This window comes from Podarcis filfolensis (genome assembly GCF_964270895.1).
Source record: "Podarcis filfolensis genome assembly, chromosome: 12".
Lineage (NCBI taxonomy): Eukaryota > Metazoa > Chordata > Lepidosauria > Squamata > Lacertidae > Podarcis > Podarcis filfolensis.
In genome coordinates, this window is record NC_139614.1 from 23,148,021 (window position 1) to 23,161,470 (window position 13,450).

At 44.8% G+C, this 13,450-nt stretch overlaps 1 protein-coding gene across 2 annotated transcripts in view; it reads right to left on the reverse strand.

Annotated features, from left to right (window-relative positions):
* The window catches only part of SNX10 (sorting nexin 10), a 47,380-nt gene that overhangs the window by 19,090 nt on the left and 14,840 nt on the right, over positions 1 to 13,450 (reverse strand). Inside the window, exons 3-4 of one of the 2 annotated variants that reach the window (XM_083578922.1) lie at positions 13,392 to 13,440; positions 386 to 472 (exon numbers count right to left, since the gene is read on the reverse strand). In XM_083578922.1, the coding sequence (XP_083435048.1) occupies positions 386 to 472; positions 13,392 to 13,415 (111 nt within the window). In that variant the 5' untranslated portion in view covers positions 13,416 to 13,440. The remainder of the gene's footprint in view (positions 1 to 385; positions 473 to 13,391; positions 13,441 to 13,450) is intronic. The other variant, XM_083578923.1, reaches the window with a different exon arrangement.

The window sequence follows — 13,450 nt, forward strand, 5'->3', positions numbered from 1 at the left end:
CATTAAAGGCTTGAGACCACAGCTAAACCTCAAGGGCATGTGGAGCCACAAAAAGCATCACATCAGAGCTGATAACCAGGGAAAGGATTGTGTGCGTCAAGACACTGACTGCCACAGTGCTGTGTCTCCTTTATTTTATTTTATTTTCCTTTTCCTGCTGCCACCAAAACTGGTGGAATTGGGAGGGAAGGTGGCAGAAAAACGGGCTTGAGGGGCTGATCGGGCCCCTGAACTGGGGGTCAGCACACACACACACACCCCACATCAGTTTAAAGAAACCGCTTGTCTCATGCGCTGTAAGGCATAGTTTGCATATGTACACAGCGATCAAAGGACATGGGCAAAAGTGCTGCAAAAGCAATTTCCCTGTAGCTGGTGTACTTACATGAATGAAGATCTCATAGTCTATATGTGAATGCCAGGAGTCTTCCTTTTTTATCCGAGGGTCTCGCACCAAGACCGTGACAAATTCCTGCAAGCGCATAATAATGAAAAAGTGATGAATATGCAAGTTAAGAATCCTTCTTCTAAGAGAGTTTTGAAGGAGGCCGTTCCCAAGCCACTTCTGTTATTGTTAGCCAATGTCACAGACTTTAAATAAGGGCTCCGGAGGGGGGAGAAATAAGGAAGCAAAATGAAAAGCCATGACTCATCCTGCCTGTGGCACATGTCCGGAAAAACTACTTGTCAGCTCGCCAAAGGGGAATTTCTAAATTGAATAATGCAGTGTATTTCCAGCGAACCAATGTGTGATTATTAAGCTACAGTTTCAGGAATTTTCTGTCCGGTTTATGCCAGCAACAGCTGCTGCCGAACAGGTGGGGAGTCTCCTTAGAAAAGCCCACCTGTGTTGCTATTGCTGAGCAAACAATTTAAGAAGAATGAAACTCAAAGGAGCAGAGAGTGCCCTCGGTTGACACTGCAAAGCAGTGGCTTAGAAGCATTTGTTCAAAGGAACAAGACCCAAATTCTTCTAACGTGAGGATTAGCTCGCCCCTGGCCATAGCTCAGTGGTTTGTGGGGGAAGGCTGCAGCTCAGTGATAGATCACACACACAAGGTCCCAGGTTCACTCCCTGCCATCGCCAGGCAAGACCGGGAAATATCCCTGTCTGAAACCCCATAGAGCTGATGACAGTGTAGGGAACACTGAGCTAGATCAATCAGTGCTCTGACTCTGTATAAGGAAGCTTCCAATGAGTCTTCCTATGCCCCAGGTGCGTAATATATGTGCCAGGTTGTACCTCTGAGTCATTCCCATCCTGGGCATAGCACCAGTGCCCACATGACAATGAACAGATCTAGTTAAGTGGAGCCTTCTTTCATAGGCACTGACACATGTGGTAAAAGGTAAAGGATGCCTGGATGGTTAAGTCCAGTCAAAGGCGACTACGGGGTTGCAGCGCTCATCTCGCTTTCGGGTCGAGGGAGCCGGCGTTTGTCCACAGACAGCTTTCTGGGTCATGTGGCCAGCATGACTAAACCACTTATGGCGCAACGGAACACTGTGATGGAAACCAGAGCACACGGAAACACTGTTTACCTTCCCACCACAGCAGTACCTATTTATCTGCTTGCACTGGTGTGCTTTCAAACTGCTAGGTTGGCAGGAGCTGGGACAGAGCAACAGGAGCTCAGCCCATCGTAGGGATTTGAACTGCCGACCTTCTGATTGGCAAGCCCAAGAGGCTCAGTGGATTAATGCTCGTTAAGTCAATCAGGCCATTCACACATACCATTAAAACAGTAATAACAAAGCAGGTGCATGCAAAATACTTTGAACCATACTGAAATATCATTAAAATTATTCTATTACTACTGATCAACATGTATTAACATTCATTATCATCTCAAATGGCAAGTGTCTTCCGCCTCCCTACAGCCAATGGAACAAATTTCACAGTCCTAAATGTCACATAATAATCTTCTCTGGCCAATACACATTGATGATGGTGGTGGTGGTGATGATGATTCCCGTCATCCAAAGATCTCAAAGCAGTTCACAAGATAAAAATACAGAAAGAATGCTGAAAGGAGAGCTGTTATTAGTAATTCCAACACTAAGGGGCTCAAGGTAGCAGATCCTCAGATCTCAATAGAAAGGGCACCCCAATAAAAAGCGTACCAGATCCTCTATTTTTGGTGATCCAGAATGGCAATGCTGAGCCGGCCCATACTGAACCCCATAACATTTGTTAAACTCCATCAACTGTACAGAATTTAGTCCCTTTGGTGAAAAGCCATCTCAGCTCCTGTGAGCAAGTAAGAGGCTGGTACAGAGGCAGTTCCCCAGGAAAGGGCAATATAAATTCCGTTGAAATTTACGGAGGTCTTGGAGGGGTAAGGCACCATCTGCTTCTAGATCAGGCACAGGCAAACTCAGCCCTCCAGATGTTTTGAGACTACAATTCTCATCATCCCTGACCACTGGTCCTGTTAGCTAGGGATGATGGGAGTTGTAGTCCCAAAGCATCTGGAGGGCAGAGTTTGCCTATGCCTGTTCTAGATGCTACCATTCCCCTCTGGGATTCCATCCCCACACACCTTTCCGTGCCACAGTTTGAGAAAAACCCAGTGAAAAACAGATTCCTTTCAGCACATGAAAACATTGTTCAAATTCTCATATCAGGGCAAAGTCCGTTCTTTGAGCTTTGAGTTTAGTGCTCAAACCTACCAGTTTGTGGATATAATCGCTCACCCACAAATTGCCTCATTGAAGAAAACAAAAGATAATTGGGATGTGTGTGGGTGAGGGGGCAGGAGATCAAAAGAAACCTTTGCCTGGAGGCCACAGACTTTTAGTTAATCTTGGCAGGCCCAACCTTTTTATTTAAATGATCTGGCTTCACTATCTAAAGGGAAAGTCCAGGTGAAGCAAGAGGGGAAATTCAACTTTTATTTACATGATAAACCAGAACACTGTCAAAGGCTTCTATGCCTTTTCCCCAGCACAATGAAACGAGAGAGAGAGAGAGAGAGAGAGAGAGAGAGAGAGAGAGAGAGAAAGAAAGAAAGAAAGAAAGAAAGAAAGGTATTTTGCTTTTCAAATAAAAAAAGCAATTTGAATGTTAGCTTAAAGCCTAATGCTCTAGGTCAGGGGTGGCCAACTCCCAAGAGACTGTGATCTACTCACGGTTAAAAACTGGCAGGGATCTACCCCCTTTTTGGGGGTTCAGGTCAAAGTTGTTGAGTTTTTTCAGGGAGGAGGTAAAATGTTGAGCTTTTTTTTAGGGGAGCCACAGTTGTTCAGCTTCTTTGGGGGGAACCAATGATCTACCAGTAATCTACCGCAGACGTCCAGTGATCTACCTATTGGGCATGCCTGCTCTAGTTTAACCAAGAAAACTTCTTCCAAATCATGGTACAGTGGAAGCTTGGTTTTCAAACGTTTGACTTCCAAAACGTTTGAAAATTGAGGATCAATGGGCGGCCGGAAAGATCCATTGAAAAAATGGAAAAACACGCAGTGGATGCCATTCGACTTCCAAGGCGCATTCAAAAACGGAAGCGATTACTTCTGGGTTTTTGGTGTTCGTGTTCCAAATTGTTCAGCTTCCCAGAAAGTCGAAAACCGAGGTTCCACTGTAATGGGCCATGCTTTGGCTTATGACTTATATACAACTTATAACAGCTCTATTTTTGCACAACACTCTTCCCCCTTACCTGACCTCCCATCATGGGAGTTGCTATGCCTTACCCAAGAGACAGGGAAGGTTAGCATGGTGTAAACACACCAGTGCTCCTGACTGCACAACGCGGACCCTGCTGCCACCTCGTTCCTAGAGAACAAACCATAGAGCAGAAGAAGCGCAGCCAGCCTTTGCCTTCCTAGACAGGCAGTACCTTCACCTGCCAGAGGAAGACCCCAATACCACTTGTCAACCTTCGCTATTGCTGTATGAAGTTTTCGCTTGAAAAATGCAGGAAACCACACCAGGTAACACATTATGGAAAAACACACAGAGGGATTTTCTCCTTGGAATTTCCCCATTTCATTTCAAAGGGCCCTAGCTAGGTATTTTCTCTTTCATACATGTTGTTTTTATTGCTGGTAGGCTGGGCAGCTTTTTGTTTCTGTATTTACTCTCTCTCTCTCTCTGCTTTCTCTCTTACCTTGATCCTTTGTCCTTCTCACTCTCCCATATCCAGTGCTTAAACAAGCAACAGATCTACTTCTTTTTTTAAAGACTACCTTCTTAAGAAATACAATTTTACAGCAAAATCCTACACACGTTTACACAGAAGGAAGTCCTATGTGTTTAAAAGGGCTTATACCCTAGTAAATGTGCTTAGGGTCAGGAAATGTGCTTCTCAGGAAGTCTGGGAACAGGACCTGGGTGCAAAAGCATTTCCCCCACTTGTGATTTCCAGCAACTGGTACTCAGTTGTTCTAAGAATTCTAAGGTCAAGTGATCAAGTGATCCTAAGTGCACAAGGTAAACACACTTACATATGTATATAAACCACATGTCTCAAATAGCACAGGAGAGCAATCCTGATGCCATCTTGACTCTAAATGACCCCAAATATTTCCTCTGCCCAAGGAAATAGACTGGGAAAAGCTCTCCTAGTGGTTCTTTTCCCTTACAAATCCTGTCTCTTGAGGGTATAATTTTGTCTGTGATCTGGATTCAAGAACTAAGGTATTTGAATGGCCGCCTTGGCCAGGTAATGCAATCAGTGACCATTATCCTGACTGATCTTGTCAGACATGCGACAAGCTACAATCTCAAATTTCAGGGAAGATTTTAATGCTTGATTTTGTATTGTGTTTCTACTGTTTTTTTGTTGGGAGCAGCCCAGAGTGGCTGGGACAATCCAGTCAGATGGGCGGCAAATAAATAATACTATTATTAAACTGTTGTAGCCTGCCTCTTTCTGTAACATGTGTGATGCTTTGGGTGGTCTTTGGTGAAGGGGCTGGGCAATTTCTAAAGTCTTTAAAAGTCATTAATAATAATAATAATTTTATTGCACACCTTTGTTCGGTGTCTTCACCTCCTTGCAAGGGGGCGGGGGAACTCTATTGCAACAGAAAAAGAAAGATAATGGACTTAGGGGAAACTTAAATCCTTTGATGGAAAGTTGGGCTGCAAAAGCCAACCCCAAATTTTAGCAGTGTCTACTACTGGTATAGTAGATGTCACTGATCATCTTATCTTCTGTGAGATAAAACTCTTTCAAAGCTGTCCAAGCCGGTGGCCATAACTGTTTACTGTGGGAGTGAATTCTAGAAGTGTTCACAGTAAGAGCAGCAAAGGGCTGTTGTGGCTTCTCAAGAGATTAACCAATTCATTGCAGAATCTACTTTTGAGAAGCAACAACCTCCTTTCACCAGATACATGAAAGGGATTTCCAGAAGAGCGGCCAAGTGAGTCCGTGCAGCAAAAAAAAAAAAAGAAGAAATAGCTTTTGAGGCACCTAGTCCCATGGACTGCAAGAAGACCAAACCTATCCATTCTGAAGGAAATCAGCCCTGAGTGCTCACTGGAAGGACAGCTCGTGAAGCTGAGGCTCCAATACTTTGGCCACCTCATGAGAAGAGAAGACTCCCTGGAAAAGACCCTGATGTTGGGAAAGATGGAGGGCACAAGGAGAAGGGCACAACAGAGTACGAGATGGTTGGACAGTGTTCTCGAAGCTACCAGCATGAGTTGGACCAAACTGCGGGAGGCAGTGGAAGACAGGAGTGCCTGGTGTGCTCTGGTCCATGGGGTCACAAAGAGTCGAACATGACTAAATGACTAAACAACAACAACAACAACAAAGTCTAACCAACTGATTGTGCATGTGTTCCACTTCATCAGATGGATAGAATGTTATCCTGAGTTATAGGTACATCCTGAGTTATAGGTACAGACATGGTTTGGGGAGGGGAAAATATTGTGCAAAAAAAAAAAGTGAGGTCAGAGGGAAATGAAATGCAGATAATTACGTACTTAATAGTGGGGGTTCACCAAACCCTTCTTGGTGACACAGACATCCTGGCACTGGTAAACCAATTAACATGCTGCCTGTTTGCTAAAAATCTTTGGAAATGGTTCAAGAGGGGTATTAAACAGCTAGGCAATATCTTTACTGGGACTACCAAACTGGTCTTCTTGTGGAATCTTGTTGGCTCCCTTTGCTTTCCAGAGCCCAGTTTAAGCACGAGGGAAATGATTTCTAAGATGTTCCTAGAATCATAGACTTGTCGAGTTGGAAGGGACCTCAAGGGTCATCTAGTCCAACCCCGTGCGCAATGCAGGAATCCTACCCACAGCCGTCCCTGGGTGGGCTTGACCCACCAACCTTCTGGTTAGCAGCCAGACACACTATGTAATGATAATAATAATAGTAGTAATAATAATAATAATAATAATAATAATAATAATAATAACAATAACAATAATAATAATAATAGTTTATTATTTATACCCCGCCCATCTGGCTGGGTTTCCCCAGCAACTCTAGGCGGCTCCCAAAAGAATATTAATAATAAAAAAGTGACGACATCAAACATTAAAAACTTCTCTAAACAGGGCTGCCTTCAGATGTCTTGACAGTTGTTTATTTCCTTGACATCTGATGGGAGGGCGTTCCACAGAACGGGCGCCACTATCCTTGGTTCCCTGTAACCTCACTTCTCGCAGTGAGGGAACTGCCAGAAGGCTCTCAGAGTTGGACCTCAGTATCCAGGCTGAATGATGGGGGTGAAGATGCTCCTTCAGGTATACTGGGCCAAGGCTGTTTAGGGCTTTAAAGATCAGCACCAACACTTTGAATTGTGCTCGGAAACGTACTGGGAGCCAATGTAGGTCTTTTAGGACAGGTGCCACAGGGAGTGCTAGTATTACATTTATAATAATAATAGTAATAATTTATTATTTAGACCCCGCCCATCTGGCTGGGTTTCTCCAGCCACTTTGGGCGGCTTCCAACAGAATATTAAAATACAATAACCTATTAAACATTAAAAGCTTCCCTAAACCTTTCCTCCAGTGAATTCAAGATGGTGTACACGGCTCTTCACCCTCCCCATTTTATCCTCACAATAACCCTGAGAGGTAGGTCCAGCTGAGAGATAGTGGCTGGCTGACTTCATGGCTGAGAAGGATTTGAACCCTGCACTCCCAGGTCCTAGTCCAGCACTAACAGCTACATCAAACTAGTTCTCTAAACCTTAAGTACACTTGGCATAGAAAAGGCAGCTAGAATGTTTTCGTAAAATGAATACAGAATATATTTGCATGACCTTGGTTGATTATTTTATTTGCCATAAATTGCAGTACCTAATATAAAAACGAGGTTTTGCAAATGAACTGAATGGTGGCAATCAGCAATACCCAAATCGGGAGAGGGGGCAGAAGTGAGGTGCTATTTTAAATTCTTTGTTACTCAAGAGGAATTACCCTCCCGCCTTGCTTCCCCAGTCTTCTAAGGAAATAGAGGTTAGCACATTATTCCCACTATTGCTACAATGATTTTAGCAAGGCTGTGAAATCCATGAAGGGATAGAGAGAAAGATGGTTGCCATTCTGTGCTTCGAGAAAACCCATGTTCTAGAACAAGCACTCAGAACAACACACACTTTCTAGTTGATTATGCATCTATGGCAGAGGTGCAGAAACAATGGCTCTCCTTTTCCTAACAGTCCTAGCCAGGGATGATGGGAGTTGTAGTCCGACAATATCTGAAGGGCCACACAGGTTCCTCAGTGCTGATCTATGACTATAAGCAGCAATAACAGCTAAGTGACAATCTAGAACAGTGTTTTGAAAACCTGAGTCTTCAGCTGTTTTTGGACTACATCCCTAGCTAGCTGGACCAGCGGTCAGGGATGATGGGCATTTAGTCCAAAAACAGTTGGAGACCAAAGTTTGGGAAACACTGGACTAGAATGTGAAAATTAGTATTCTATGGCTATACACACACACACACACACACACACACACTGGAAAAATAATATCAGGAAGAATATTAAATTTGCAGTGAGTAAGCATTATAAGAAATGGAAGAAAGAAGGAAACATCAGATGATACATAGACTTGTGTTTTGCAGATTCATGGAGCTACAAACTACTGAGTAATCTGAGAAACAATTAGCAATGGGGAAAAACAGAACTAGCTGCCACCTTATCTTCCCCTAGCAGCTGAAGAGATATAATAATGGGCAGAGTTATGCACATGAATTGAGCAGACCCAAGTTCAAAACGACTCAGATATGAAACTTTTGGGTAGCCAGGAGAAGTTATTCTCTGCCAACTGAGGCCACACCAAGAAGCCTAGCTTTTGGTACCCTGAAAAATATAATTTCCCCAGGCCATGGCACCTGAGCCCTGGGAAAATTACATTTCCCCCGCCACCTGCTGCAGTACTGCCATAGTAGGGAGACACATCAGGGACAGAACAGAGTGGTGGCCAGGTCAGCGGAAGGGACAGCACAAGGCAGGCTCCAGAAACCGGAAAACTCTTAGTCAGATTTTGGATGATTGGCAGCCAGTTAGAAAATGTGCAGACTCCAGGAGAGGATGCACCTCCACAGGCACATACTTCCACATGTGGTGGGAATGTCCTGAAATCCAACTCTTCTGGACATCAGTCATACAAGAAATATGCAAGATAACTAAGCAAGTATTAGAAGTCACCCCAGAATGGGCCCTACTAAACACCTTCCAAGATAATAATGCCCACTCACATTATAAAGAGCTCATAACCCACCTACTCTCAGCAGTCAGAAGCATCATAGTCAGACACTGGAGAGACCCGTCAGGAGTTAAGCATGGACCAATGGTATCACATAGTATGGGAAACAGCCTTATTGGAAAAATTAACCAATACAGCCGTACAGTGGTACCTCGGTTTAAGTACTTAATTCGTTCCAGAGGTCCGTTCTTAACCTGAAACTGTTCTTAACCTGAAGCACCATTTTACCTAATGGGGCCTCCCGCTGCCCCCGCAGCATGATTTCTGTTCTCATCCTGAAGCAAAGTTCTTAACCCGAGGTACTATTTCTGGGTTAGTGGAGTCTGTAACCTGAAGCATATGTAACCTGAAGCGTATGTAACCCAAGGTACCACTGTACCTTGGTTCTTGAACGGAATCCATTCTGGAAGTCTGTTTGACTTCCGAAAACATTCGAAAACCAAAGCACAGCTTCCGATTGGCTGCAGGAGCTTCATGAACTCACTCGGAAGCCATGGAAGCCGCGCCGGACGTTCGGGTTCCAAAGAAAGTTCGCAAACCGGAACACTCACTTCCAGGTTTGCGGTGTTTGGGAGCCAAAACGTTCAAGTCACAAGGTGTTCGAGAACCAAGCTACTGTAAACTGAAACTGACATGGGGACAAATAGGAGAAGATGCCTTCACCCCAATATGGTTCCTCTTTATCACATACATAGCCCAACAAGACAATAAAGAATCCGTCGACAGCATGAGAATCAATCTGGCTAACCTGATCCAAAAATACACACACACACAAACACACACACCCCACTCACACACAAAAACAAATCTCACTACAGCCAACCAAAGACAACTAATCACAGCCTTGGCCACCCCCAACCTCTCTCACCACCAAGGAAATATAACAAGTGAATACAGTAGTAAGAGAACGCATACAAGTGATGCTGACACAAAACCCCACACATACACTGAGTAGAAGAATAGAAGCATAACCACCCGACCCCACTCCCACTCCCCACCTTCCCCTTCTTTTCTTCCTAAGCTAATAATGCATGCAACACTAATGTCTCACTACAAACGAAACTGATCTGTAGAAAATACAACTTGAAAAAAGAAACAATGCACATATTTTTGTAAACTAAGAAATCTTTAATAAAAAGATATTTTTTAAAAAGAGAAAATGCGCAGACTTCAGCACACTCCTAAGATCACTGGAGGCACAATCTGGAGCAATCCAAACTATTTACTTTTTCTCGACCTCCCGTTTACCAAGCCCAATTCCCAATCAAGCCAGGGGGTATTTCTCTACCAAAAAGTGGGCAAGAAGGGGGGGGGTGTGGAACGCCTAGCATGTCACCAATTGGAGGTCAATATATTGGGGGATGGGGTGTGAGAACAGCAGAGCAGAGGGAAGTGGACTGGCCAGCTACTACCGTAAGCAGCAGGCCACTGAAACGGATTGGAGAAGTGGCAACCCATCTCTCAGGCAATTATCAAATTTGCCAACTTCCCCAAACTACACCTGCTGTACAAAGAGCAACTCCCTTTGTTTGATTCCATGTCAATTATTTCCCCACAAGCTTGCCACTAATGAGCAGGACCTCAAATGAAAAGCAAAAGTTAAAAATTCCTGCTTCCCTCAAAATACAGTAATCTTTTGCAGCCTGGGGACTGTGTTGCCTTGAGGACATTCTGGGAGTTAGGGGCCAGAGGCAAGGGTGGGTGCAGAAACTGTAAATTTCATCTTGGTAGGTTTGTTTTTACGACTCTCTCTTATGAGGCCCTATGACTCTCCCTTATCTTCCTGCCAGACAAGCAAGAAGCATGAGTTCAAGGAGACATTTCAATCAAGCAAAAACACTCAGAGGGCGGAAAGGCTGGGAGGGAGGGGTGTGGCAATAATAATATTTTATACCCCGCCCATTTGGCTGCGTTTCCTCAGCCACTCTGGGCAGCTTCCAACAAAAAAATTAAAATACAATAAAAAAATCAAACATTTAAAACTTCCCTAAACAGGGCTGCCTTCATATGTCTTCTAAAAGACAGATAGTTGTTTATTTCCTTGACATCTGGTAGGAGGAGCTCCACAGGGCAGGCGCCACCACTGAGAAGGCCCTCTGCCTGGTTCCCTGTAACCTTACTTCTCACAGTAAGGGAACCGCCAGAAGGCCCTCGGAGCTGGACCTCAGCGTCTGGGCAGAACAATGGGGGTGGAGACACTCCTACAAGTATACTGGCTGGAAAGGAGGTGTGGTTTGGAGAGGGTCTCAAAGTGTGGCTTGGAGAGGACCTGGGGCCTGAGATCCCTACCCACTTTAAAAGACAGACAGCAGTTTTTCATTCTAACTTTCATTCACTGAACCAACAGCTCACAATAAATTGGCATTGTTATGTCCCTAACATTAGCCCTAAAGATGCTCAGAAACATCAAGGTGTCGCTCTGTATACAATTATAACCACATTATTTGCCATTAGCAGCATGTGATTTTGGTTCTGTCTCATTGAACCTAAGTATCCGTTTGGTTTGGGCTCATTAAAAAACAAACTCACCAGGCCCATATATATACGTATTATTTCTACATTTGCTGCTTGCATGAACGAACTACAAATTCTTCTTAATGCCACTGTGCCTCGATTCCAATGCCTTTTTAATGGGAAGATCCATCAGCAATAACGTAACAGGGGTTCTGCATTTTAAAGGCTGTTGGCTGTTGCCTGCCCCCAAACATTTAACAAGGGCAACTTGGGACTCCCTCCTTGTGGGCTTATTTGCACACAAAAAGTTGTTTTGACGAGGGAAACAAAGCTCCTGATTTCCTCTTCATTAAAGCCCATGTGAGAGCAATGTTGGCGACAATTAGGAGGGCCGCCAATCAGTGGGAGAGCACACACTCAGCCCCCCAAGTCTCCAGTTAGAGGGATGTCAAGAAGTCAAGCTGAGAATGACCTGTTCTAGGGGCTACAGACCCTGTCAATCAAAGGAAACAGCACTGATCTACATGAATGAATGGCCTGACTCAGGATAAGCCAGAGGGTGAACACGCCATGATTGTGCAGAAGCATGAGATGCATTTATTGACAATATTTCCTCTAAGGAGCTTGATGTGATATGCATGGCCCCCTCTTTTATCTTCACAATCCTTTGAGATGCGTTAGGCTGTGAGACAGTAGTTGTGTTCATGCCAAACCATGGTTTAGTGTGATCACAACTACTGTCTCACACTAAACCATGGTTCAGTGTGAATGAGCTAAGTCCTGGGGGAGCAGTTTGCAGCCCATTTGCTCCTCCCTGGTTGTCCCGGACTGGTTGGATGCAGACGAACCAGCTGGCAAAGACTTAGAGCTCGAGGAGTGGTGGTGGGACAGCAATGAGATGTCAGAGGGAGAAGAGGGAGCAGACTGGGAGGAGGAGGTATGGGAAGCTGAGAGGTAGTAGGGTTAATAATAATAATAATAATAATAATAATAATAATAATAATTTATTATTTATACCCCGCCCATCTGGCTGGGCCTCCCCAGCCACTCTGGGCGGCTTCCATAGAAACCAAAAATACAGTAAAGTACAGTACAGGTTTAGTGAATGGGGGGAAAGTCTGTGGCAGAGAGAAGTCCAGAATGAGAAGCAGGAAAGGAGGGAAGCCAAGAGGCAGAGAAGAGGCCGTCTGGTGAAGAGGCACAGGCATCTCTCCCTCCTGCTGCGACAAGCCCCCCTGGTCTCACAGAACCAGGAGAGGCATGAAAAGAGCAGAGATGTTAGCTTCACGCAGGCGCAATCTCAGATTGCTTGGGTGGGGAAAAGCCTGAAGACGAGGGGAGTTAGGCAGCTGTGGGAAGTTGGGGACCTTCAGTCTCCACAACTGCTTCGGGGGCAAGTCCTGCCGGAGATGAGTTGCTGTCTCATTAGGCCTGACCCTCCTGTGCAGATCCTGTTTTTGCTAACGGTCAACTCCAGCATACTTGTTGTAATTTACTGCTGGCTTGCTCCCATCACTGGTCCTTTTAGCTCTACACAGCATAGCAGCTCAGCCAAAGGTTGGCTTAGCAAGAGATCCAAGAATCTGGGATCACAGTTAAGGTCTCCCCTCCTTAACCACAATCCTTAGGTTGGACAACACTCTGAGTCTAACCTTGGCTTAGCTGCCATGTCATGCTGAGCTAAAAGGACCAGGAAGGAGCATAGCAGGAGTCAACTCCTGCCCGGGAGCCAGTCTATACACATGGCTCTTATAAGCCAGAGGTGGGGTACCTTTGGCTGTCCTGAACTCCCATCAACCTCAGCGACCATGGCCAATGCCCAGGGATGATGAGAGCTGTAGTTCAGCAGCATCTGAAGGGTCAAAGGTCTTCCAAACTTGCTTCCAAGCACCGAGGAACAGCCTATGTCAGCAGAATTGTCTTTCGTTGTGACCCCTGCTTGCAAAAGAGCCAGATACTTGGGACTTCCCCCAGGGGGACTATTTCTGCCATCTCTTCATTCCAGCAATTACACAACCTACTTTGTCTCCTAAGATGCTACCCCAGATATAAGCTGCCCTGTTTACTCAGTGCTGGTTGGTGATATAGTCACACCCAAGTTGAAAGCTGTTCGCTGAATAGTGGGCTGATCAACGCAGAAGCATTTTTGCAGAACATTTCTGCTTTTAGTAGTATAAAACAAAGTTCCATATTTCTAGGAAAACACCCCCTTCCAAACTAAAAAAGCAACACACACACAAATTGAAGCACTTACCTGTTTTTCATGCTTTGGCGTCATCTTGCAAACTGCATGTGAAGTCTATCTAAAAAATA